We start from the raw sequence: 27950 nt of genomic DNA, 5'->3' as shown, positions 1-27950 counted from the left end.
CTCCGCCGCCCAGGCCACAGGCCCGTGACTGTCGCTTCACTTCCTTGGTGCCCAGGGGCCTCCTCTTCCCCTCTTGACGCTTCACGCCCCGTTCGGAAAGCTGCCCAGCCACCAGCCACCCCCCAGGTACTTGACCCCAGGCTGGCCCCCTTCGGGGCGCCCCCAGCCCTCTCTTAGCAAGAGCGCGCATTTGGGTTAGGGAGAGGGAGGCAGGAAGGCCCTCCCTCGTAGCGCAGTCTCCTCGGGCCTGCGCCTGGGCTGGTGCCTCTGGGTCCGCGGGGGCGGGCAGCGCTCGGGAGGGGATTCCAGGGAGAGAGGCGGCTCCTGACAGTAGAGAAGGTGAGGTGAGGCTGGAAGAGGGGCTGCGGCTGGCACTCCGCCGACTTCGTACCACCCTCCCCCTGGCCTGTCTTGGTGCGGGAATGTGGCTGGGGGGAAGGGGGGGCGGGGCGGAGGGGAAGGCGGAAGGTGCTTTCCAACCCTCCTTTCCCCTTCCCCCCATCCCTACCGCTACCCCCTCCTGTTCTCCCTCTTATTCTTCATTCTTCCCCCAGATCCTTGTTTTTACTCTAGGTGCACCTAGAGATGCTAGGAAAGGAAAGGGTGTGTTTTCTTTATAACCTTTCCCACCTCTTCCACCACACATCCATCCAAGAGAGGAGAAATGGCATCTCCTGATGAATTTTAAGAAACCGGACAAATAATTTCCTGATTGTGTTCCTTTTCTCTCTGCCTTGAGACAGAGAATTTGTATTTTATGCTTTTGCTTGTACTCTTGCTCACTCTTCTGCCCCTGGGTCACAAACGTGGCATTTCTCCCGAGACAGCTACAATCTTGCCCTGAACACAAAAAGACTTCTTATCAAAGTGCTTCCAATTCCCTTTTCTCAAGCAACTTGGTTATACTGTGAAAACCCTTGTAGATTTTAGTAGAATGCTACTTCTCAAGCTTCGAAACGTGGATGTGTATTTAAGAGATACTGTGTTTTTGGTATATGCTCCCACGAACTGCAGTAGAACGGTATCCAGATTCATTCTACTCAAGATGGCATCTAATAATTTAAAAAAAACAAACCTGTTTCAAGGATTCACTGAAAGGTTGTATTATACTACACATGGTATTTGGAATGTGATTACTCTGGAACCCCTTAAAATGTTAGTGTGGGAGGGAGTCCTCTTAATAAATCAAGGCTAATAACCATGTTCACATCAAGTTTCTGGGGACATGACTTAACCCTTAGCTAAATCTTATCTCCTGATTCTCCAACCATATTAGTTTTTCTAGGGTGGCTCAACACTTTTTATAGAGTTTTTTTTCCCCAACTGCTTATTTGAATTGTAGCACTGCAATCGATACACCATACAGTTTTAGCACCAACATATGCAAATTGATGTTTTCGTTGTTGTTGGGGTGGTCGTGTTTGCACTACCTAGTTGAAAATTTTTTGAGGTGCCGGGCCATCTATGATCTCAACGTTTTAGTTTTTTATCTGTCCACTGGGATTAGTGAATATTCAGCATGGGGTGTGTATGGGCAGGGTAGAGTGCTGAACTTGAAGTCGGGAAGAATTGAATTCATGTCCTGTCTCGTTTTATCTATTTGAGCATGGCAAGACACTTTTTTAAAAACTCAGTTTCTTCTTTTTCAAAATAGAGAAGATAATAGTTCTTAAAACTAACAGTTTAAGTATTCAGAAAAGTGATATGAGCTATCAGATTATTGGGGAAGTATTGACTGTTATTTTCTGTTTCTGCTGATTTGAAGACTGGAGAAAGAGAGCTAATTTTTCTCTTAAGAGAATTATCAAGTTTGTGAATTAACAAAATCAGAATTGGTATGCTCTTGTGATTGGCCTTCATAGAACTAAAATACTATATAAATTCTTTGTTGACTGAATAGAGTATATGTTATACAGCAGAGTATGTTAAAATGAGGTTCTCCTTTAGATGCCCAAGATCCAATACTTGTGTTATTTTGGGGCAATTATTAGGGCTTCTGAGGAGTTATAAGATTGTTAATTAGTCTTGTAATTCTACATAAAAACTAAAATAATTCTGAATTAACCTAAGTTTTGCCAAGAAATTTTTATAAAATTAAAGGAAATATTGAAATGTACATTCATTATTAGATGTTTCCAAACATCTATTGGGCATGCAATAAAGCATACTTATTCACTAGTTTGATTTATATTTACATACATTTTAAGTCCAGAATTTACCTTTTTTTTTTTTTTTTTTTTAAGCTGGCAAAATAGAGAGGGAATAGGACTGAATTTAGAGAGGTAATTTTATGAATATTTAGAATTATGAACTTGGGGTCTACTTTGAAAGGTCCAAAAGTCAAGTGAGTTAGTGTGTATGTAATTCAAAATTACATGTGCCCCTTTCTTTAAATATTAGTCTTCATTCTTTGAAACAGTTTATATTTTAAGCTAAATTAGTTTTTATTCTTAATGCTTGACTTATTTAGGTTGTAAACAAGAAATCATATTAGGCTACTTTGAATATTTCTACAAGTGTTTTTCTCTTTTATTGAAATAACAACCTTGATGAGATATTGTAAATCAGCTAAAACTGATTTGTTTTGAGGGCCAGTTAAACTATCAGACTTTTGAATTTAGGTCAGCAAGGACTTGCTATTTGATTTATACTTTTAAAAGTTTCTAATTCTTAGAAATTGAAAGCTAGGTATAATTTGGAAACAGTTGTCCTCAGGTCATAATTAGAAATGAACATTTCAAGCATTTAAATTTATTTTATTATTAGTGTTACTGGTCCTTTTAACTTTAGTCTTAGTAATAAGGATCTCTTTATTGACTTCAAAACATTTCTTTCTTCCACTTTTCAATTCAGAGTGTTATGGAGGGGAGCAAGTGAGGAGGTTGAACTTGCCATTTTTGGTGTTTGTGATCCATTTTATCTAATTTTTTTTAAGTGATTGAAGTTATCAGGTGTTTTTTTTTTTTTTTTTTTGGTTTGTTTGTTTTTTTTTTAAGGAGAATATCTTGTTAGGTATGCAGAGGATTTTTATCTGTGGATCTGGGAGGAGGAACTGTTTACAAATATAGCTTTGCAATTGAATGACCTTCATGGGGGAAGAAGTTTACTCAGATTGGCTGCTCAATTATTCCTATCCACCTGATAGATCAAATGGTATTCTGTTTTAGTAGGCCTTTACATACACAAAAAAGCCCAATTCTTGATAACCAGGAACCAAATCCTGTCTTGGCTTAGATGATATTCTGGTAGAATATTTTCTTGTGGAAAATATTTTTATGTTGATTTTCTGTATACTTAAAGACATTTTCATTTATTCTAAATGAACTATATGTTAAACATAAGCATAATCAGACAGAAAAGATTATTTTTTAATTTAAATCAGTAAATTCAGTTCAGAATATTGCTTAATTAACCTTTCATACCATAATTAGAATTACTATCTTAAAATATTTGGATGTCCACTTTTAACTTTTTATTAGTAGTGTGTTATATAGTCTGAATCTGGATTTCTTCTTTTGAATTGCATTATTTATACTTCAAAATTTTGATATTTTAAAAGTTTGTATGTGTCTAATTCAAAAGAGGAAGATCTTTAGATCCAGTGAATTGAAACCATGTCTTTGTTTCTTGCACAACCATTAAGTGCTTAATATTGCTATATTCATATTCTTGCTATGGCTTTTCATTCATACAAATCACTATTATAATATTTCCCCCCTTGAGACAATTGGGGTTAAGTGACTTGCCCAGGGTCACACAGCTAGGAAGTGTCAAGTGTCTGAGTTCATATTTGAACTCAGGTTCTCCTGACTTCAGGGCTAGTGCTCTATCCCCTACATTAACTAGCTGCCCCTCTTTTATAATTTTTGAAAACAAATAATGATTTGATGCCAAAAAGTTAAAGGCAGTGAAGGGTTTTTAAAAATGTACTCAAAATTAGTTAAAGTGAGTGGAATGAAAAGGTGAAAGGTACAGATTTATCACTGATACTTAGAAACTGTATATATTTTTTGATAACTGGTTTTTGTCTCACCCACACTTCCCAATATATCACTTTCCCAGAGAACCATCTCATTTTTTGATGATTTTCTTTTTGTTTACATGTCCTTCCATGCTTCTCTATTTATTAAATATAATTTCAGGCATAATGGTTATTTTCAAATTATAGCATCCCATAGTTATAAATTTACAGATAATTCATCTTGAAAATTGAGAAACTAAATCAGTTTTCTAAAATGAAACACTCTTGACCTAAAGTAGGATTTCTCCTCCCTACCTTGAAATTACATGTTTAAAAAAAAAAAAAAAAAAAACAACCCCCCATCTCCCTCCCCAACTCACTGCCTTGAAATTATTAAGAATAGCCTTGAGATAACCCTTACTATTTTTAAAGTATTTGTATTTAAGTTTACAAAAATATAGTGCTAGTTTTTCATGGGGGTTATAAGTAGTAAAAAAGTAAGTTGGTAAGAATTATTAGTAATCTTCCTTTGTTACAAAGGTGTCATTCTCAGCAATGCCATTGTGAATTCTGTTAATTGAATTCTTAATAGAACCCCAGAAAAACACTTATCTACTATTTCTCCCCTTGCCCCTTTCTTGAGTATTATTACCTTATTGTTAAGGTATGGGCTAGTAGTGGCATCACACCTGGGATTACCTTGCTTCTCAGCTAACACTAAAAACAGTAGGAATAGAGATTAAGAAAGGACATTCTGATTGATAGATCTTTCCATAGCTCAGCATATGGTTTCTCTTTGAGCCTTCCTGGCAGTTTCTTTGAAATCCTTCTAAGTTCTATAGACATAGGAGTAGTTGGAACCAATACCCACCAAACTGCTAAGTGATTTCATTCATGCTGCTGTTTCCCCTTCTGTGTATTTCCTTGAAGGCTGAATAATTCACCTGATCTCTTAAATTTTGGAACTGGGGTCTGTAAATAAAATAAATCTTGAGTTTAGCAGCCTATGTTTTTATAATGCACAGTATTTCTATTTGTTTTTAATGTAGTTTTCTTGGTGTGGTTTTTCTGAATATTCTCTTAAGATAAATTTTACTATGATATTAATGTTGATTCATTGGAATCAAGAGTTAGTTGGAAAGGACCCTAGATCATCTAGTCCAAAGGCACTTATGGCTCTATGGATCGATTCAAGGGGTTTGTGAACTTGGATTTGGGGGGGGGGCATTTCCTTCAATTATGAAAGGTCCATAGGCTTCAGCAGATTGCTTTTTTAATAAAAAAGAAAAGAATCCCCGATCAACCCTCTCATTTTGGAATCTTTATTAGAAACACCTTGGGAGTGTATATTAGGTCCAAAAAAACCAAACTTGAAACTACTTACTTTAAAAACGCCACTGAGAAACTTTTGTTTACAGCTAAAGAAAGTTCAAAGGTAGGTAAAATGGACTGTTCTCCTTAGTACCTTATATTGCTTATCAGTTAAGAAGAAAAAAGTCCTTCCTTAAAAAAAGATTAAACACAGATAGTATTTCTTAAAGTGACCAATATAGATTATTCAGTATACATGTTTAACTTGTCACAAAGTTTGGAATAATCTTTACAGCTAAACTAAACCTGTAGTTTTAATGGAAAGACTCAATGAAAAACAAAGCAAAAACAATAAACAAAACTTGATGAATAAAAATAAAGTTTGTCTTCAATAACAAAGACTGAATACAATTTTCCTTTAACTATATCTACTTTTGAATTTTAGTAATACATATACTTAAAAAAATATATAGTTTTTTTATTTACAAGATGGGTAATTTTTCAGCATTGACAATTGCAAAACCTTTTGTTCCATCTTTTCCCCTGCTTCCCCCCACCTCTTCCACCACATGGCAGGTTGACCAAATACATGTTAAATATGTGAAAGTATAAGTTAAATACAATATATGTATACATGTCCTAACAGTTATTTTGCTGTACAAAAGGAATCGGACTTTGAAATAGTGTACAATTAGCCTGTGAGGGAAATTAAAAATGCAGGCAGACAAAAATATTTAGGGATTGGGAATTCATGTAGTGATTCATAGTCGTCTCCCAGAGTTCTTTTGCTGAGTGTAGCTGGTTCAGTTCATTACTGCTCTATTGGAACTGATTTGGTTCATCTCATTGTTAAAGAGGGCCACATCCATCGGAATTGATCATCATATAATAGTATTGTTGTTGAAGTATATAGCGATCTCCTGGTCCTGTTCATTTCACTCAGCATCAGTTCATGTAAGTCTCTCCAGGCCTTTCTGAAATCATCCTGCTGATCATTTCTTATGGAACAATAATATTCCATAATATTCATATACCACAATTCAGCCATTGATGGGCATCCACTCAGTTTCCAGTTTCTGGCCACTACAAAGAGGGCTGCCACAAACATTCTTGCACACACAGGTCCCTTTCCCTTCTTTAAAATCTTTTTGGGATATAAGCCCAGTAGTAACACTGCTGGATCAAAGGAGTTTGATACCTTTTTGAGCAGAGTTCCAAATCGTTCTCCAGAATGGCTGGATGTGTTCACAATTTCACTGACAATGTAATACATAAACTTTTTAAGGAACTCAGAAAATTGGGGAATAAGGTAGAGGTGGAAAAAAAGCATTTCAGTTGAAAACTTTTCTTGACTTTCTAAATAGTCTATATTAGTAATTGGACTACTATTTTTTAAACAGTCATTGTTGGAGACATTTGAAGAAAAAAGGGAAGAGAAAGCTGTTTTCTTTGGGAGATACTAGAAAATTGGTAAACTACTAAAATTAGAATTTTTGCTTTGTAGTTGTGATTGACTTTCAGTGACCTTTTAAAATATAGATTAAAATCCATAAAAATCCATTAAAATCCAGAGCAAAGTCTATCAAAATTGATCAATGCACAGTGTTGCTCTTGTCTATCGTGTTCTCCTGGTTTTGCTCCCTTCACTCAGCATCAGTTCATTTAAATCTTTCCAGGCTTTTCTAAAATCTGCTCATCATTTCTTATAGTACAATAGTATTCCATTATATTTACATACCATAGCTTGCTTATCCACTCCCCAATTGATGGTCATTTCCTCAATTTTCAATTCTTTGACACCATAATTTATGATTCTCACAAAGACATTGTGATATAGATACTCCAGGTAGTATTCATTTTACATATGAAAAAATTAAAGAATGTCACCACAAAATATTTTGTATATGTATGTCCTTTCCCCCTTTTTATGATCTTTTTTTGAGATACAAACCTAGTAGTGGTATTGTTGAATCAAAGGGGATGCACAGTAAAACATTTTAAGTGACTAGCCTCATGGATCTTTAAACTAGGAAAAAGGAAGAAAAGAAACTGAAAGGAGAAAAAAAGTTGGGAAGGAGAACCAATTACTAACAACAAAGGTTACTATTTAACATAGTGCTTTTAAGTTTTGCAAAATGGTCTATTCTCTTTTGATCCTCACAACTACCCAGTGAGGTAGTTATCTCCATTTTACTGATGAAGAAACTGAGGATGAGAGAAATTGTGACCTGAGTCATTTGACCTGAAAAGTCACATGAGCTAAGGATTTGAATTCATATCTTACTGACTTGCAAGTTTGGCACAATCCACTGTGGCCCCTATCTTTTAATTTGGTTTTTAAAAGTCACTTATTAACATGTAGAAAATGTAGATCATCCTTCACTGAAGTTCTGAGTTTTGTGATGTAGGGTTTAATAACCAACAGGGACAATTTGGTACATTTCTTAATCTTCCATTTGGGAGAGAACATTATATATAATAAAATTAGACTTAAAAATCTGAAAAGACTCCCAGCTCCCATAAATAATAGCTTTGTAATCATGGGCAAGTTACTTAATCTTGCTCATTCTTTAGTTTTTTCATCTCTAAAAGGAGTATCACCAGGACTATCTCCATCAGAGTGAAGCTCAAATAGAACAATGTATATCAAATATTTTACAAATCTTACAATGTTACATAAGTAAAAGACATTAGTATTTTCTAATACCCTTAGCATTTAAAATTTTTTATATACATATGTGTATGTGTATACACATACATATATACACACACTTTTTACACTTTATATATAGCACTTTACAAACATTAAATTTGCACTGAACTCAATTGCTATTATTTGTTAGCTTTTTCTAAAGTAGAACCAAATAAATTATAATAGAATAAGTTCAGGTTTGAAGAACTATTGATTACTTGTAACTTTTTTAATCAAGATAGAAAATGGGGTGTTGGGTTTGGGGGCAATATGAGAGTATCAATGAATGAGCCTCCTCAACTCTGGGCAGTTGTCTGCAATTCGGGTTTTCAAAATAAGTTATGGTAGTTTATGTAAATGCTTTGGTAGATTCTACTAATCAATTAAGTATTTATAATATACTAGGCACTGTGTTAAGTAGTGGAGATGCAAATATAAAAGAGAAACAGTTCTTGCCTTCATGGTGCTTCTAACATAATCAATACAAGATAACTGGGGAACGGAGGGCACTAGCAAATGGGAAAAACCCAGTGATTCTAAGAACGTTTCAAGCATAGAAGGTGAAGCATCATGCCCTTGGAGGTCCATTATAAGAAGACTCTAAAGGTTGGAATAGGCCAGGTTGTGAAGAATTTTACCAAAGAGGCATTCATATTTGAATCTAGTAGTTGTAATAGAACCTTTTTGGTATTTGGAGATGAGGGAAAGTGGTGACCTTGACAGGTGCATGTTAAAAATCACTTAGGCAACTTTTCCCACAAAGGACGCTTTGGAATAGGAAGAGGTTTGAGGCTGGGAGATTATTGCAATCCTCCAAATAGGTATTTATGAGAGGCTGAAAGAGAACTTTAGTAAGCTCAAAAAGCTTGTGAATATTTCCTGGAATCAGGTCTGCCTAGCAGAAGCACTAAGGTTAGTCCCAGGGTGATGAATTTGTTGGACCATGCTGAACGATGCCAGAGTTTTACGACATGTTTAAACTATATTGGATTGCTTGCTGCTTTGGGGAGAAGGAGAAAATTTTGGAACAGAAGGTTTTGTAAAGGTGAATGTTGAAAACTACCTTTGCATGTATTTGGAAAAATAAAATGCTATTTAAAAAATCTCCATTAGATGGAGAAAGTACCTCTATTGAGAGATCCTTGATCTAAGAACTAAAGTTTGTATGGTATTAATATTTTGATATTATTGCTTGAGAGCAGTGTGGCATAAATGACTGTCAGGAATGACCTAGGTCCAAGTTCTCTCTTTTTTACATGTGGGCCAGGTTACTTAACCTCTTACGCCTGAGAATTCTTTTTTTAAGATTTAAAATTCTTTAAGATAGTTCCTTAAATTGTAGAACTAGTGCTTTTCTGAAGTGGATAGAGGGCGTTCCCTTACCTAGAGCTTACTAGACTGATGAAATCACAAATCTTGATCAAATAATTTAGAATAACATGTTCAGATATTATTGTCCTCATTTTTGTGAAAAGTTGAGAATGGATAATCCCTGATCACACAAGTTGGTGTCAGGTCTAAATTATGGTGTTTTGTTATTCAGCTCTATTACTTTTAGATTCAGAATTAATCAAAGATCTCTAAGTTAGAATTCAACATTTTTTTTAACACCTACTGTGTGCCAGAAGTACAAATACAAAGAAAAACTTTCTTCTTTCACGATCTCTTCTTTTAATGAAGAAAACAGCAAGTACATTTACTTTTTTTATTCATTCGCAATTTTATTTTTCCCTCTTTTTATTAAAGCATTTTGTTTTCAAAACATGCTTAGATAATTTTCAACATTTACCCTTGAAAGACTGTGTGTGTCAATTTTTCCCCCTCCTTTCTCTCCTCCCTCTTCCCTGCATAGCAAGTAATCTGATATACAACAGTCACATTTTTAAAATACAGAATATAAAGAAAATTAATATAAATGTATATAGATAAAAGGTTGTTTGGGAGAGGGCACTTGCAAATGGGAAAGATTTCCTGTAGAAGTAGTGCTGAGCTGTATCCTGAAGGAAAATGTTTTTCTAAGATGGTAATGCATTCTAGTTAAGGGGAATGAAGGGCTAGGGCAAAGGAACAGAGATGGTAGGTAGTGTCAGGTGTGAGAGAGGAAGAGAAGACCAGTCTTAATGGATTACATACAGAATGTAAGGAAAGGGGAAAGATATAGTTATTCTAGAATGATGAATTGGGCCTAAGTTTTAAAGGACTTTGAAAGCCGAATGAGACAATAGGTAGATACTCTAATTGATTAAATACAAAAGCCAGACTTAGAGTTTAATAAAGTCATTTTGATAACTAGATCATGATTTGGAGTAGAGAGACTTGTAGCAGGGAGACCAATTAGAAGGCTGTTGCAGTAATCTAAGGGAGAGGTGATGAACACCTGGACTAAGGTAGTTGATGAGTAAAGGGGAGGCAGTTGATAAAAGGTATACTGTGTAGAAAGAAACAGTAAAATTTAAAAACTGTCTAAATTAGATATGTGGGGTAAGGGAGTGACAAATTAAGCATAACACTAACGTTGTAAACTAATTGTGTGTGTGTGTGTGTGTGTGTGTGTATGTGTGTGTGTGTGTGTGTGTGTGTGTGTGTGTGTGTGTAAGAAAGAGACAGACACCCATGGGGATTGATTTTGTCAAGGGAAAGAGAAGAGGGCCCAGGACAGAGCTTTGGTGTATATCCTCAGCATATGTGGGCACAGCATATGTGATGAATTTGAAGAATTTAAGAAATGGTAATGAGATAATTGGCAAAACTAGGAGGGAAAGAGAAAGCATTGTCCAGAATATCTAAAAGATGAGAGAATATCCAGAAGGATAAGGTGATCGGTAATATTAAATTCTGGTGAAGTCAAGGAGGTTAAAGAAGATTGATAAGATATAATCAAATTTGGAATTAAGAGATCATTGTAAACTAACAGAGAGCTGGCTCTAGAATCAGGAAGACTTCTTTGTGTGTTCAAATCCAACTTCAGACACTTATTAGTTGTGTGACTGAGCAAATCACTTAACTCTGTTTTACCTCAGTGCCCTCATCTTTAAAAATGAACTGGAGAAGAAAATGCAAAACCACTTCATTATCTTTGCCAAGAAAACCCAGTTAAATATAACTGAAACTACTCAACAACAATAAAGGGGAAAAGTGGAAGCCTTCAAGAATAAATGACTTTTTCAGGGAATTTGGGAGAGGGTCATAGATAAAGGATAATAGCAGTTGGGAGTGTTGTAATATTGTGAAGATTTTTTTTTTTAATGATGAGGGAAGACAAATATATTTGTAGGTTGCAGGAAAAGAACCAATAGGGAGAGTTTGAAAGAGTTTAAAGAGGGAAGTTACAATATGTGTTATATATACTGGAGCATATAAAGGAGGGGTAACAATAGCAGGAGTGGTCCTTGGAGAAAGTTTGGCTTTCTGAAAAATGGAGCCACCTCTTCGTCAGAGATAAAATAAAGGAAAAGATTTTGGGGAGAAATTCATAAAGCTTTTGTTGAAATGAGGGAAAAGGGATCTCAGAATGAATGGCTTTTTAAAAATTTTTTTTGATAAAGTATGAGGTGAAATCTTTAGCTAGGATGGGCTAGCTAAATTGCATCAACTTTTGTGGAGAATATCAGGGAGGAATAAAAAGATTACCTTGCTTTGATGAGGCCCAGTTGAGATTTGATAACAAATTTGTAGTGTAAATATTCATTATGGCCATGTCATGTGATTCATTCAACAGGCATTGAGAGGAGGAGAAAGGGAGATGGAGATGGTGGTAGTAATCCAGAACTGGGATTTGGCCAGGCATTGAGCATTGATGGGACAAGGGAATGTGGATTTAAGAGTAGAGGCTAGTGTACTTAACAGTAGAGAAAGAAAGAATGAAAAATGATAGATTTTGAGGTAGTAGGAAATAGAAGCAGCAGCTTCTGGTGGAAGACCTTATTTTTTCTTTAAAAAAAAAAGTTTTTTTTAAATTTAGCTTTTTATTTACAAGTTATATGCATGGGCAATTTTGAAGCATTGACAATTGCCCAAACCTTTTGTTCCAGTTTTTCCCTTCCTTCCTCCCACTCCCCTCCCCCAGATGGCAGATTGAACAATACATGTTAAATATGTTGAAGTATAAATTAAATACAATATTAGTGTACATGTCCAAACAGTTATTTTGCTGTTCAAAAAGAATCGGACTTTGAAATAGAGTATCATTAGCCTGTTTAGGAAATCAAAAATGCAGGTGGACAAAGGTAAAGGGATTGGGAATTCTATGTAGTGGTTCATAGTCATCTCCCAGAGTTCTTTTGCTGGGTGTAGCTGGTTCAATTCATTACTGCTCTATTGGAGCTGATTTGATTCATCTCATTGTTGAAGAGGACCTTTATTTTTTCAATAAATGAGTACCCCATTGAAAATTATAGGGCATATGAGACAGGAGGCCTAAAATAAGGAGAGTGTGATACTTGTCTTGGAAGATTTAAAACAATTGCTGTAGATTAAGTAAGGCACAACTAAAAGTAGATGACAAATTTGTTGTAAGCGATCACAAAAGCAATTAAAAAAATTAATCATTTTAATATCATTTTCCTCCCCAAATAGGACAATGCCTTCTACAAACTGTAAAATAAATATGTATATATTTTTTGTAATATTTGTTTGGATAGAAATATTCTTTTTTTTTTTTTCAATAACTTTATTGACAGAACTCATGCCAGGGTAATTTTTTATAGCATTATCCCTTGCACTCACTTCTGTTCCGATTTTTCCCCTCCCTCCCTCTATCCCCTCCCCCAGATGACAATCAGTCTTTTACATGTTAAATAGGTTACAGTATATCCTAGATACAATATATGTATGCAGAACCGAACAGTTCTCTTGTTGCTCAAGGAGAATTGGATTCAGAAGGTATAAATAACCCGTGAAGAAAAACAAAAATGCAAGCGGTTTATATTCATTTCCCAGTGTACTTTCTTTGGGTGTAGCTGCTTCTGTCCATCCTTGATCAATTGAAACTGAATTAGATTTCTTTATCGAAGAGATCCATTTCCATCAGAATACATCCTCAAACAGTATCGTTGTTGAGGTATAAAATGATCTCTTGGATAGAAATATTCAACAAAGAAACAAAAACAAAACCTGGGTCTTAATAGGTGCCATCATTTTTCTTTTTTGAGGGGGGGAGGAGATATTTTAAAAATTAATTTTGAGAAGGGGAAATCTTAGAATGTGAAAGGTAGTTTTGCATGTCAAAAGAGAATAGAAGGATGAAACATACTTGAACCACAATATGAAGGGTCTTAGTTTGACCTTTAAAAACCCTTCCTGACAATGAGGGTGGTTAGATACTGTCATGACTGTTTCTTTTGTAGTCTGCTGCTACTACTACTACTACTACTACTACTACTACTACTACTACTACTACTACTACTACTACTACTACTGTAGTCTGTACTATTATTTGTATTGTATCCTTTTCTTGAAGTCTTTGAAAATGGGATCAAGAGTGTCCTGGGACCCATAAAAAGAATGGATGGACAGTTGTAGATTTTACAATCACAGAAATAACTTAAATAAAATTTCTCAGGGTATACAGTAACTTTATTTTTAATTTTTAATTTTCTTATTATTATAGCTTTTATTTACAAGTTATATGCATGGGTAATTTTACAGCATTGATAATTGCCAAACCTTTTGTTCCAATTTTTCCCCTTCTTCTCCCCATCCTCTCCCCCAGATGGCAGGTTGACCAATACAGATTAAATATGTTAAAGTATAAATTAAATATATTATAAGTATACATGTCAAACAGTTATTTCGCTTGCATAGTAACTTTAAAGTAAAACTTATTAGACCGGTTGACCTTAGGTGGATTTGCATGCATTTTTGATTCTTGATTTATTCTAGAAATCAATTTTACTGTAATCTCATAATTGCAAATGTTTTAGTAAGATCAGTTTTATGTATTTTTTATAGAGTATTTCAAATTTAAGTAGATTAACTTGTAAGCTATTAAAATAATAGTCTTTTTTATTTTTAGTGCCACAATGGCAACTGCACCTTACAACTACTCCTACATCTTTAAGTACATTATTATTGGTAAGTTACACATAATCATTTTATTTTGAGTTCAAAAATTGTAATGAACTGGGAAGTTTGCATACTGAATTTTGCCAAGAGTATATTTTAAAAAGGGTTTGAAAGCTGTATGTGTGTATAAACACACATATATTATAAAACTAACTTTCTTTAAAGGTTTATTTTTATGTTAACTGTATATCTTTGCATTTTGTTCTGAATATTTTTAAAATACAATACTGCATATGTGGCTTTATTAAACCTGTTTTGTTAAATGATGGAATTATATGGGAGCTCTAATTCTTAGTCAAAAAGTATAATGATGATAATGATAATATGAATGTATCAGCATTGCTAGGAAATGATTCTAAAATAATCTAGAAGTGATCTTTCACTAAATTCCCCAAATTAGCATAAAATAAAGTAGTTTGCATAAAAGGTAATGTTAACAAAATCAGAAAGAAATTATTTTTTCTTGCTGCTTGCCTGCTTTCATCATAATATTAATCTTATGATTTAAGGTTTCACTTTTCTCATTCATAAGTTAAGAAATTTGGCTTAGATGATCATCTCTAAAAGCCCCTTTCAGCTCTGAAATCTACGATTATATAATTGTTGATCAGTGTCTTGAATTGCTTGTACTGTTACCATAAAGCATGTGTTAAAAAAACAATCTTATTGAATCCTATTCAGGAAATAAATTGCTGTAGTCACAAATGTCATCTGTTTGGTTAGGCTTTTTTGTTAATAATGTTTTTCAATGACAATCCACGTTGGATAGGATAAACATGAGAAGGGGAAGTATATGATACAAGGCACATAAAATGCATAAATTGTAGCTTTTTTTTTTGGTTGTTGTATACGTACTACTTTTGTCTCATCTTTTTGCTTCTGAACAAAGATCAAAAAAGAATACAAAATATTTGGAAGTTGAAATGGGTTTTTAAAAACATTAAAACAAAATCAGAGCAAAACCATATCCAAGCTCCAGTTGATGAGTCATTTTAAAGCAGTTTGATAACACATTCTATGCAATTAAGATTTGGAATAGGCCTTTTATCATCTTAGAATATGAGCTTAATAGAACTACTTGATGTACATTCTCAAATTGAATAATATCATTCTCTTAAATGTCACTGCCATATTAAATAATACTGTGAATCATTAAAACCCAGCATATCATTGATTATGACTAATAGGAATAAAGTTGTAAGAAATTTACTGCCTGAAAACACTAACATACTCTTTTTTGACAGGGGACATGGGAGTAGGGAAATCCTGTTTGCTTCATCAATTTACAGAAAAAAAATGTAAGTGTAAATTTTTAGGGTATACCTTATTTATAGCATTATCTCTGTTATTTGTAAATAGGGTGTCTTTTCTACTGTATCAATACACACTTGCAGCCCACTATTTTAACTGTGCTTCTTTTTAACTGTGCTTATCTTTGTGAGTAGCAGTATTGCTTTTCTAGTTTTGCATAGGATAGAAGAGTAAGCAGAAAGAACTGAACATTCACTAATATTTTCATAGTGTTGAATTTTGGAGTCTTAAGTTATTTTTTGTTTGATTCACTAAGTATGGAAATCTAATTTAAAGCTTTGAAAAAATAATATTTAACACCTAATTTTCTTTTTTTTTTTCTTTTTTAATTTTTTAATTATAGCTTTTTATTTACAAGTTATATGCATGGGTAATTTTACAGCATTGGCAATTGCCAAACCTTTTGTTCCAATTTTTCCCCTAAATTCCTCCAACCTCTTCCCCCGATGGCAGATTGACCAATATATGTTAAGTATATTAAAGCATGTATGTCCTAAGTTATTTTGGTGTACAAAAAGAATTGGAGTTTGAAATCGTGTACTATTAGCCTGTGAAGGAAATCAAAAATGTAGGTGGACAAAAATTCTAGAAGGATTGGGAATTCTATGTACTGGTTCATAGTCATCTCCCAGAGTTCTTTCTCTGAGTTAACACCTAATTTTCAAATAGAATATAGGTTCATTGTTCTGAATTGATACTGAGAGTGATAGAAGCCCTTAATATCTCTACAAAGCAGAGATTCTAATTGTTTATTTCATTGGATGAGAGATTGGAGTATATGACCTATAAGGTACTTTCTACCTCCAGAGTTCTTGGAAAAATGTGACATGTATTAATCACTAATTATATAGCAATAGACTTGAATAAAATACTAATCTGAGAAAGTTGAATCTTTTAGATTAATTTATGTCAGATATGATTAAATTAAAAATTCAAAGGTTTGGCTGTTTATTTTTTAATAGCTGGGAGAGGGACAGATTTTTTTATGAGAATACTTTTCTAAATATTGAAGATGCTTCTTTGTAATTATCCCACTATAATTAGAAGTAGAGTTATAATGTATTAGGTAGTATCCAGTGCTTTTTTCTTTCTTTCTTTTTTTTTTTTTGGATTATGCTCAAGGATATTGGTTTAACAATTTCATATTTTATTTGTGGAAGAAAGGACTAGTAAAGCTGTACACTAATCAGGTTGGCAGCTAGAAGTTCTCAGTGAACACATTAAATAACTTGTGTATTTTTTTTCCTGAGACAACTGATGATAGCGTTCTAGAATAAAAAAATTAACCAGTGACAATTCCACAGCTTTTTTTTTCAAGGTGGCATGGTACTAGATTATCTCTAACGATAAATTACAAAAAAAGTCATAGTTTTTGAAAAATCTGTGTTGCTGTGTTTTCAGTACATATCACATAATGTATTTTATAGCACTGAGTTTAAATAGTATGACTTTATCACTTGATGCATTAAAGTACTTTTTAATTAAAATTCTTGTTTTTGCTTGATAATCTGGTCCAAGTCTGATTTCTTTCAGGACCTTGAATCTTTTGGTGTGTAATAGTCAATGCTAAGGTATTGAATTAGCAAATCAGTCATTCAAGTGTATAAAGAATTTTTTTCCTCCTGGTTTTATTTGAAGATGTAATTTCAAAGGCAGCATAATGTAAGGTTTGGAATGCTGAATTTGGCATCAGGAAGACCCGAGTTACAATCTTGTCTGATAGGTACAAACTTTGATCATGGGAAAGTCACAACTTCATTGAACTTCAGTTTTTCTGTAAAATATAAATGCTCTTACCTACTCTGTATGGTGGTTGTACGGTTTAGATGATATAATGTATATGAAGCATTTTATAAACTTTCAAGAACTTTACAGGCAAGTCGTCTCCAATGGCACATCACATAGTCTCAGTTTCCTCCGTCATAAAATAGGGAAAATGGTATTTGCACTGCTTTTTAAAAAACTTTAGTGGTATAAAAAAGGGTGCTATTACTACTGTTCAAGATCTTGTAATCATTTACTTAAGACTAAAAGAATTTTACCCCTCAGGGCCTCAGTTTTCCTCTTTTGTAATATAAGGGAGTTGAACTAATTTGTCTCTAAAGTCTCTTCTACTTCTAACATTCTGTAATTCTATGACTTGATTTTTAGTAAACACTAGAAGTTCATATATATTTTTTTCCTCTCCTTTGATGACAGTTATGGCTGATTGTCCTCACACAATTGGTGTTGAATTTGGTACAAGAATAATTGAAGTTAGTGGCCAAAAAATTAAACTGCAGATTTGGGATACAGCAGGACAGGAACGATTTAGGGCTGTTACACGAAGCTACTATAGAGGAGCAGCGGGAGCACTTATGGTCTATGATATTACTAGGTAAGAAGTCATATCTCATCTTTTTTGTAAAATTATTTTGTGTATTTTTTGCTACTGTTTATGAGATATTTGGGTTTCTTGGTTGTTAATTTAAATAATGCAAAACTTGAACATATATTACTGTATTACCTTAAATGTAGGCCACATCCCTAAAACTGATTTCTCTTTGAAAGAAAAAAAATTAAAGGCTGGAAAGTAACACTGATTGATAAGCCACATTAGTCTTGGGGCCATACAGAGTGCCATCTTCTTCCAAAAAAGAATATAGGTGGGAGACAAAGATATATAAAATGTGAGTGTGTTGGACTACCCTTTTAGTCCACAACAGTTCTAAATCTGTTGCTTTTTGGGAGCACGGTGTATTTAACAAGAAAATTTCTTTTTGCATGAATTTTTTCTTGACATCAGATAAAGAAACAAAATTTTTGTTTGCATTCTTTTGATATCAAAATTAAAACTGAAAAAATATACTTTTAGAAATTTAAAGATTGTTGTGCATATTAATGAAAAATACTCTTATAATATTTGCCTTTGGAAAGTATTTTATTATTTAATTGTCTCATTTAGAAATTTACAAATATTTTATAAAAAATGAAGTTATACATGATATAATGTGATATCAATAATGAATTATATTCGGGAAATGAAAATTTGAATTCATTTATTCCCTTTTTCATTACTGAATGAAGTCCAAAATATAGGTAGGATCAAAATTCCACAATTTTAGTCCAGTCATATCATCCAGTATTCCCTCTTAATTTAATATACTCAAATACAACAGTTGATTGGGGCTATTTGCTGTTTCTTGAATAGGATGTTTCTTCATTTCTTATGTTTACAAGGTTGGTTCATCTATAAAATTCCTTCTTACCTCGTCTTTTCATCTTTAATTATTATACCTCTTTCAGTGATCAGTTCACATACTTCCTCTCTCCCATGGAACTTGTCCTGATAATACTTGTTCTCATAATGCTTTTTTCGATCTCTTCCCTCCAATGAAAACAGGTTTTTCATCATTTCTATTACATTTTTCCTTTTCTGTATTTTATTACCTATACCATCTTGTAAATTTTTTAAGAGTAGAAATGATGCCAACTTTATTTTATTTCATAGTATATACTGTTTTGCATAGACACTGAAGATTTTTGTCAATTGAATTTTTTGAACTGAATAACTCATTTGTTCTGCTTTATATTTGCATTCTTGGAATATAGATTGTATTGTCTCTCAACTGATAGAAAGGAGTGTAGAGTAAAGGTTGTAAGTTTCTTTAAGATTATTGTTTAAAAATACTATCAGTGTATTACATACTTCTTAAAAATTAAGATGAATAGAAAATTTGGACTTTGAAAAAATTAGTGTTTGGACCATCTTTTTGCAGTTAGTAAAATTTATTTTGTTTGACGTCATATTTTTTTCCCTTCAATTGGTGATGTAACTTAAAAGCTCCTAATATTAAGAAAAGGTTTTCTCCCATAAAATCTTTCCTGAATGAAACACCATCATTAAGAAAGTTCAGACATGCAAAACAGGATAAATTTGATAGTTGCTTACATTACTGCAGTTTGTTTTCAATTAAGCAAACATTTATTCAGTCCCTGCTATGGCCCAGGCACTGTGGATAACAAAAATTTTTTAAAATCAAATAGTTTACATTCTTTTGGGTGGACAGGGGAAGCAGATTGTGTGTAGAGATGGTAGAAAGAACAACAGTGCCAACTGAGGGGATCAGGAAAGAAGTGGTGTCTGAACTGTGGCTTTAGGGACTTCTATATATGAGAATTTTTCAGATGACAGGCAGTTTAAAATCACAAAAGTGGGAAATTGAATGTCTTGGATAGCTTATAGCAAATAGATCAGTTTGGCTGAAACAGACTACATGAACTGAAGTAATATGAAATCATCTTGAAAGAGGTTAGTTTCATTGTGAAGAGCTTTAGAATTTTATATTTTTTTCTTAATGGCAATAGGGAACCATTGAAACTTTTTGAGCACGGGAGATGACATAGGCCTACAGAAATATCAATTTTCTAGACTATGGTGGAGAAAGATGGATTTCAGAGGGAATTTCTTGTTTTCCAAAGCTACCAACCTAAGAAACCTAAATAGTTAGAGAATTAGATTTATGAACAACTTTTCAGAAATATGCTTTCACATAGAAAGTAAAACTGTGTGGTAAACATTTGACAACAATCTAGCGATGGTTTTTCTTCTTTTCTTTTGACAGAGAATTTAGCAGTCGTATATCAGAAAATGCTAAACCCTAAAGAAGAGAAGTGATATTTTGATTGATTTTTGGCATTTCAATTAATTTTTTTGGAGTGAGGACTCCCCTGGGAAAAGTATGGTGAAAGCATTAAATCCCACTTACATCCATATAAAAGGATAAGCTATTTGGAACAATTTCTTATTGCAATAGTTCAAAATATAAATTTTGTATTTTGAAGTATCACTTAAGGAATTAAAGTATAAAAAATATTAAACTGTTAAAAATTATACATTAATTTATTGGAAAAAAGCTTGGGTTGGGATACCGAGACCCCCCCCAAAACCGCTTGGTTTTGTCATTAATTAGCCATGTGGCTTCAAGTAACTAATTTTTTTTTTTTTTTTCTCTTTGGGCCTCAGTTTTCTTATCTGTAAAATTAGGAGATTAGATTTTAGAGTCCTTTCTGATTTTTAAAATTCTGTGGGTCTATGAAACTGATTTCTTTTAAATTTTGGAAAAATATAATTCATTTTTAAAAATTTGATCTGTTTATTTTGTCTTCCCCATTAGATTGGCAGTTCTTCAACAATAAGGACTATTTTACCTTTTTTGTATTTCTAATACTTAGCATGTCACCTAGCACATAGTAGTAGATGCTTAGTAGTAGATGCTTAACAAATGTTTATTGACAGACTGATTGGCACTGTGTAATAAACAAACCCAAAAGGCGGCCATTTATAGATGGAGAAGGTTATGGAATGTCTATATTAAGATGGAGAAAACACCAAGTAGTTTAGTTACTTGGTAAATAAAAAAAAAAAATTGATATTTGAGTTCAAAATTCATGAGAAATTTTCCCAGTGCTGGCAAGCTAAACTGTTTAATATTTAGAATATCCTAAAGTAGTAGAGCCAGAAGAGGCTTTTAGAAATTATGTAAATTTGTCTAGGTTATGTCTGTCAGTTTTATAGATGAGGAAACGGAGGTAGAACAATTTGCCTAAGGATACACAGGTAAGTTAGTGGAAGACTAAAAATAGACTTCTGTTTCTTGGATCTCAATCCAGTGCTCCTTGACCCCTACCCAAGAATCTGTTGAGATTTCTCAACATTAAATATATTGCCTTTTTGGCCATCCAGTTGTATAATGTATGGATATATATATATTTTTTTCATTGATTTTAAAAAAGAGCCCTTCCAGTGAAAAGTCAACATGTATTTCTGTTCTAAATGAGAAGTCTTTTTTCATAAATTCTGAACTCAATGTGAATTGATCCAACCATTCTGGATAGCAATTTGGAACTATGCTCAGAGAGTTATAAAACTGTGTGTACTCCTTTGACCCAGCAATACAACAACTAGGTCTATTTCCCAAATAGATCAAAAGAAAAGGAAAAAGACCTATTCATACAAAAATATTTATGGCTTTTTTTTTTTTTTTGACTGAGGCAATTGAGGTTAAGTGACTTGCCCACGGTCACACAGCTAGGAAGTGTCTGAAGCCAAATTTGCACTCACGTCTTTCTGACTAAAGGGCTGATGCTCTATCCACTGCGCCACCTAGCTGCCCCAGCAATTCTTTTTGTCTTGGCAAAAGAAAAGGGATGCTCATCAATTGGAGAATGGCTGAACAAGGTGTTTGAATATTAATTTGAATGTTAATTTTGTGATCAGATTTTTAGGTTTGACTTACCCTAATCACAATCTTTTTCTATTGGATGTTTTTAGATTTATTGCTTGTTCATTGATATTGCTAAAGAAATTGTGAATTGTGATAAAATCACTCCTTGAAAATAATTTTGTTTGATATTTTAAAAAAATTATATTATATTTTCTGTTACAAGAATGAAAGAATTTGTATGTTTTATGTTTTTGAATGAAATTTTTAACTATTTTTCAGAGAGATGCTTGAAAGTAGTAAAGTGTTTTTTTTTTTTCCTCTTGATCGGGTATTGACTAGCTATTTTTAACATTTAATTTGAATATTAATTTTGTGGTTAAATTTTTAAGTTTGACTTTAGTTACAATATTTTTCTGCTAGATGTTTTTAGATTTATTGTTTGTTCATTGATGTTGCTAAGGTGTTAAAATTAGTCCTTGAAAATAATAGTTTTGGTATTTAAAAAATTACATTGTTCTGAAACTACAAAGAATTTGTATGTTTTTGAATGAAAATTTGCTTGATTAAAGCAGTAAAAAAAATATTTTTTAATCTTGTGGGTTTTAAGTACTTCCACTAAACTAGGTAACTGAATTTTAACTATAGATTATTTCTTTGTATGGTACATGTATCTTAGCAGTTAAAATTTTCAACTTCAATTTTTGCAGAAGAAGCACATATAACCATTTAAGCAGCTGGTTGACAGATGCAAGGAATCTCACCAATCCAAATACTGTAAGTTGAATGGCATTTTGTTGTAATGTTTTAACTCTAAATTTAAGGAATCTACAAAAACAAAAGCTTTTCAGTGATGTGACTGAATCTGTCTTCTGAAATACAAACTGTTATGTAATTAGTCACTAAGGTCATTAAGGAAAAATGTATTTTAGTCTTTTATTCTCAACTTTTTCATGTTCTTTCCATTGATTGTATTATATGTGGAAGTGAAAGATATGAACAGACTGGCCCATTATGATAACCCATAAAGTTTCAGTTTGAGACTATTAAATCTGATCAAACAAATGCGTGTTTGTATTATTACACTTAAGCCATATTTTATGGGAAGATGTCAGGTTATAAAATATTTTGTGTAGAATATTGATTTGGATTTTGGTCGTTGAATTTTTTTCATTGGCCTACAGAAATTCTCACTCTCCTTTGTAGCTTAAATTACACTGTGTGTGTGTGTGTATATATGTATATGTAGTATGCACACATAATCCCTTGTATTCAAGATTAGTTATGCTTAATTCCTCTTCTCAGTTATGTGTCCAAAGACTGACAGTACAATGGTGTGTATATGCCAATATATTATAATTATAATGTTGGCAATCTGGGAAATTGGGTGGTATTATGGGGTGGCAGGAGTTTCCTACTGATATCTCTGTCCCTGGCAACTTTGTGTTTCTCTTCTCAATTTCCCTCAAATGTGGTATAGTGGAAAATGCACTGAACTTGGAGTCAGAAGACCTGAATTTGAATCCTGGCTCTGCTACTTACTAGCTGTGTGACCTTAGGCAAGTCATTTAAACTCTTAGGGCCTTCACTTTACTCATCCATAATATGTAGGGGATGGATTAGATGATGATATATGGTCTCTGTAAGATTCCAGATTTTTTCCAGCTCTTAATAGTCTGGACTTTCCTCCTCCTCCTCTATGAGCCCACAGCCGACTTGAAACCTTATTGGTATAAGGGGGCTGCCCTGCTCCCCAGATTTTGTCAATTCCTCATTTCTCCTGCAGACAAAATGGTATTCTCATCTCCAGAGATTATCCTCAGTCCATTATCATTCTCCTGGATGGTGTTTGCTTCTCAGCCTTTTTATTGTAGGGACAGGTCAAAGAAAGGAGGAAAGCTGCCATTCAGGGGATTATGAAGAATTCATGGGGGCATAAGGAAGTACAAGGGATTTTAAAGATATGCACCCTAGGTTGAGACCATACAGACATTGTCATTATGCAACTTTTATCTACAGTGTTCCTTTGCAAGTCTTAGACTCAGAATCTGACCAAAAAATGGACTTGGGTCTAAAAGGAAGTCCTATTGTCCATCAGCCTTTAAATATTATATAATTTGCATGGTTGACACTTTGTTGGTTACTTTGTGTATAAGATATGTTTATTTTTTGTCTCTAATCAGGTAATAATTCTCATAGGAAATAAAGCAGATTTGGAAGCACAGAGAGATGTTACATATGAAGAAGCCAAACAATTTGCAGAGGAAAATGGTGGGTTCCCTTTAAAGTCTATTTTTTAAAGATGGTACAGCCCAGTCATAATTGAGAAAAGTGTCCAAAGACAGAATTTGAATGTTGAAAATTGTTTGACATAGAATAAGTTCATCAAGTTGCAGGAAATTGGGAGTGAAGTAAATAAAAAACTGGACATGAGAAGTTACAAAAATAGAATAGATCCTTAGTCTGATGTACAATACAGATGTTACTGGTCCCTTAGATTTATATTCTTTTAGTTGTTATGTAAGAAAATAAGTTATTGGATGAGTTTGGATGAAAATTGAGTTATATTTTTGTGAAGTTGTTTTCAGGATTTTAAAATGATTTAATGGTTGAGTTTTTTGTTTGTTTGTTTTTTGTTTTTTTACATTTTAGGCTTATTGTTCCTTGAAGCAAGTGCAAAAACGTAAGTCATTGTAGCTTTCAGTGTTCCACATAACTATTTCAAGATATTTACTTAGCCTCTTAAAAAATGGACACGATTTTTATTTGATATTGCTAGGTTAGCTTGAAATGAATGTTTTTGTAGCATTAGAAACAATTAAGATTTTCATTTTTAAAAAAGCTAATTTTTTGTGTGCCTTGATTACAGTCTTTTGGTAATATTTGATACCAATAATCCAAGCTCAGTCATCACTTTCATATAATACTTTTGAATGAAAGTATAAAGCATGACTTGAATGCTTAGTTCTTAAAATTCACAGCACAGTGCATTTTCTTATTCTTCCATGCTCAATTAATGAACATTAGGTTCCCATTACTTTAGGCTTATCTCTTTTAGAAGAAAAGATGAGGGCATTGTTGTTAGTTTTGATCATAAGTCAATAAAATTTTGTTTAAGGCCCTGGCCACAGGCCTGTGCCTTTAAAAGGCCCAACCAAGAATTTTAATGCATGATCATAAAGGTGATGGGTGAAGATTAGCATAAATTCATGTCTGCAAAAACAATATTGTGCCTGTCTTTATTAATAATGGGTGAAGAGACTGAAGGTAGTATCCTAAAGTTGATTTAATTCTGCATGCTTGCATAGTTGAATTTCTTACTGTGTGATCTTTCATAGAAATAGCAAAAGCTAAAATTGTTGAATAGGAACAAAAATAGTAATTCTTACCTCTTTTTTTATTTAAGATAACATTTAAGTTCAATTCTAGTATTGTTTCTGTAAGTAGTTATTTCTTGCCCATGCTCCCTGAGCCTCAAAATTTTAATATAGTCTATCCTTGCTTTTTGCTGTGAAGACACTTTTTTGGTGTGTTTTTTCATTATACCAATTTGTGTGCTGAGAAAGCCATGGCTGAAGTAATAGCATTATGGTAGATGAGTCTTCAAAGAGGGAGTGATTATGCAAAGGGTAAACAAGCATGGAGAATTTTGGGTGGTGAAGAAAGGGTAGAGAATACAGCTTTCCATTGATCTTGTAAAATTGCTTCTTAGGGGAGAGAACGTAGAGGATGCATTCCTGGAGGCTGCCAAGAAAATCTATCAGAATATTCAAGATGGAAGCCTGGATCTGAATGCTGCAGAGTCTGGGGTACAACACAAACCTTCAGCTCCGCAGGGTGGACGGCTAACCAGTGAACCCCAACCTCAGAGAGAAGGCTGTGGCTGCTAGTGACCTCAATGCCATAGTCCCATTTCCGACTTCACCTCTGTCTGTTGGAAGCAGCACTTTTTACTGCCTCCTTGTCTTCTGTACATCTTACTGGGTTTGATTTAAAAACTCTGCTGAGAAAACAGGTTAACACAATACTAAACTGCTAAACAACTTTAGATGTAATCAGGTCCTCAAAGGCAAGTAGAGTAATAAACCTCTCCTGCATGGTAAAGCTAGAAGTTTTTTTTTCCCCCCCTTGATTGTCCTTGTGATAGTTATGTCACCAATACATGATTTAAACTGAGCACTGATGCTGGACTCATGATTTTTAAACTTTTTTGCAGGGCTTTGTTTATCTTGGACAGTTTTAATTTAATGGTCTCTTAAGTTTTTATCCCCATTTCTAACTGTTCCAAGTATGTCCATTATAACAGATAAGTTTATTTGCTGTGAAATGACTTCTGACAGTAGGAAAGGGGTTCTATAACTGCATCTTTTTGTTGGAGAAATTCCCTGTTGGGTGGGCGTTTTTTTTTTTTTTTTTCTTCCTTCTTGCAGGGGTATGTACGTTTACTTCTGTCTTAGCCTAGCACAGGGAAAATATCCATTTATCTTTTTTCTTGTGCTCAATAGCTTTAGCTCTTCCTCCCAACCCATTTTATCTCTTTGTTAATGGAACGTAAATATGTATAAAATTTGAAGGAACTGAACTAACAAATACATTCTGTGTATATGATTTTAATGAAGAAAATAAATTGATTACTGGCATTAGAACAGTATATAATAAAATACCAGTTTGTACAGTATGACTTATATGTGACCATGTTCCTCCTATTTTCCCATTTAACACAAGGAAATAGACACAATTGCATTTCACTAAGTGATACTGGCTTAAATTCCTTATCCCTGGCAGTTTTTGGAGCATTCATTTGCTGGCAGGGAACATTGTGCTGGGAAGAGCTCCCAATTGGAAAGAATTAACACTATCAGTACTTAACGATTGCTGCCTTTGTTCCATCTCTGCACTACGGTATATCTGCTGTTCTCTTAACCCTGTTTTTGTGCAATCAACAATGTGCTAACCTGCTTTTCTCTTTTGTAAACATTTTTGCATTATTGGGCTGCATTTCCTGCCTTACTGTATAGGAAAAAAAAAAAAAGGCTGGGTTTATTATTGCACATTTTAAGCTTTTATACCTTTATCTTTTTGGAGTGGTCAGTTTCTGAACTGGACAGCCAGAATGGCAGGTCTGCTTTTAGGGGATTTTAAACTGTGCATTTTTAGCACTACAGTGAAATCATTTCAGTCATATGATCCCTCTTATTTAAAGCTTTGGGGGCCATTTTATGCCATGTTGGCATAAGTAGTTTTGTAAAAGGGAAAGTATTTTTAATGGTGTTTCAGTGCATATACTGACAGGATAAACTTTACACTAGCTAGTTTGGCCAATCAAGTGTTTCCCTTCTGTGGATTAATTTAAAATTTGTTTTATGTAAAAAAAGCTTGGATACAGTTATTTGAAGCCTGCTGGGTAAACTTTGGCCTGTTAGAAATAATGCATTTAGCAAAACTGCAGTGTTTCAAGTACACATTTTAAATCCCTGTTGCAGACTCTTAAGGTGAAATTCTCTATTTGTCAGAGTTGTAAAAACATGGTGGTACTAGAATATTGTATAGTCATTGTTAAAAAGCCAAAACTGGAATGTGCAGATGATAGGATTTGGATAATTTTATGCACTGTCCTTTTTTTGTTTGTTTGTTTTTGTCTTTTTTTTAAAACAAAACAAAACAAAATAATATTAGATTCCTGATGTAGATTGGTGAATACAATTGAATTTACGGTTGCTCCATTTTGCTGAAACAGTTGCACATAAGGGGTTCACCCAGGGACCATGACCTACTGGTATATATAAATGTGTGTGTGTGTGTGTGTGTGTTTGCGTGTGTGTACAACCCATGCAAACACACACACAAACCCCCATTGGGACATAAGGTAGAAATCACGATCTAAAGATACAGCTTGTTTAGGTGCGATACCCTGACTCCCAAGTTAGTTGCAGTGGGTCTTAATTGTTTCTGTGACAGAAGGATTTGTTCAGATTGCTGTACTCTTCATTTGATGTAACAAAATGCTATTAATCTAAATATTTGTAAATAAAGTACCTGTATCTAGATTAAATTATAATTAGTTGCTTTATTTATAGATCTATAAGATTTAGACATTCCACAATCAAGCTTTTGGCTTGACAAAAATTATTGGTTGCCAGACCAGACTCCTTATTCATAACATAATGAAATGGCACTATTCGTTAACTCTTAACCAGATTATTTCTAAGTCTTAGAGCTCTGGAGTTTGGATTTCATTATTTGTAGAGAAAATGGCAATTGAAAATGATCTTCCATGTATCTTTCTTTATATGCAGTGCTGGTAGTCTCAAAAAAAAAAAAAAAGCTGTTGGGGGCCAAATTCTGTTCTTAGTTGCATGTATAATAGACCCCTCTTAATAAAAAAGTGGGTGCTTAAAAGTGGGAATAA

At 33.6% G+C, this 27950-nt stretch overlaps 1 protein-coding gene across 1 annotated transcript; it reads left to right on the top strand.

Annotated features, from left to right (window-relative positions):
- Nucleotides 1–33: 33 nt before the first annotated feature.
- Nucleotides 34–27950, top strand: RAB14 (RAB14, member RAS oncogene family). Its single transcript, XM_051979548.1, has 8 exons — nucleotides 34–126; nucleotides 13978–14036; nucleotides 15272–15325; nucleotides 17538–17715; nucleotides 22252–22318; nucleotides 23725–23812; nucleotides 24194–24224; nucleotides 25254–27950. Exons 2-8 carry the CDS (start codon nucleotides 13985–13987, stop codon nucleotides 25429–25431), a joined length of 648 nt encoding a protein of 215 aa, XP_051835508.1. The 5' UTR covers nucleotides 34–126; nucleotides 13978–13984; the 3' UTR covers nucleotides 25432–27950.

Source organism: Antechinus flavipes, chromosome 2 (assembly GCF_016432865.1).
Source record: "Antechinus flavipes isolate AdamAnt ecotype Samford, QLD, Australia chromosome 2, AdamAnt_v2, whole genome shotgun sequence".
Lineage (NCBI taxonomy): Eukaryota > Metazoa > Chordata > Mammalia > Dasyuromorphia > Dasyuridae > Antechinus > Antechinus flavipes.
Note: the sequence above shows the minus strand (reverse complement) of the source record. Positions and strands in the feature narration are given on the sequence as shown.

Bases quoted from the DNA above. Each gene is read 5' to 3' on its own strand.
- RAB14 (XM_051979548.1), top strand. From the start codon at position 13,985: ATGGCAACTGCACCTTACAACTACTCCTACATCTTTAAGTACATTATT. The intron at 14,037-15,271 runs GTAAGTTACACA...CTTTTTTGACAG, and splicing joins CTTTAAGTACATTATTATTG to GGGACATGGGAGTAGGGAAA. The intron at 17,716-22,251 runs GTAAGAAGTCAT...CAATTTTTGCAG, and splicing joins ATGGTCTATGATATTACTAG to AAGAAGCACATATAACCATT.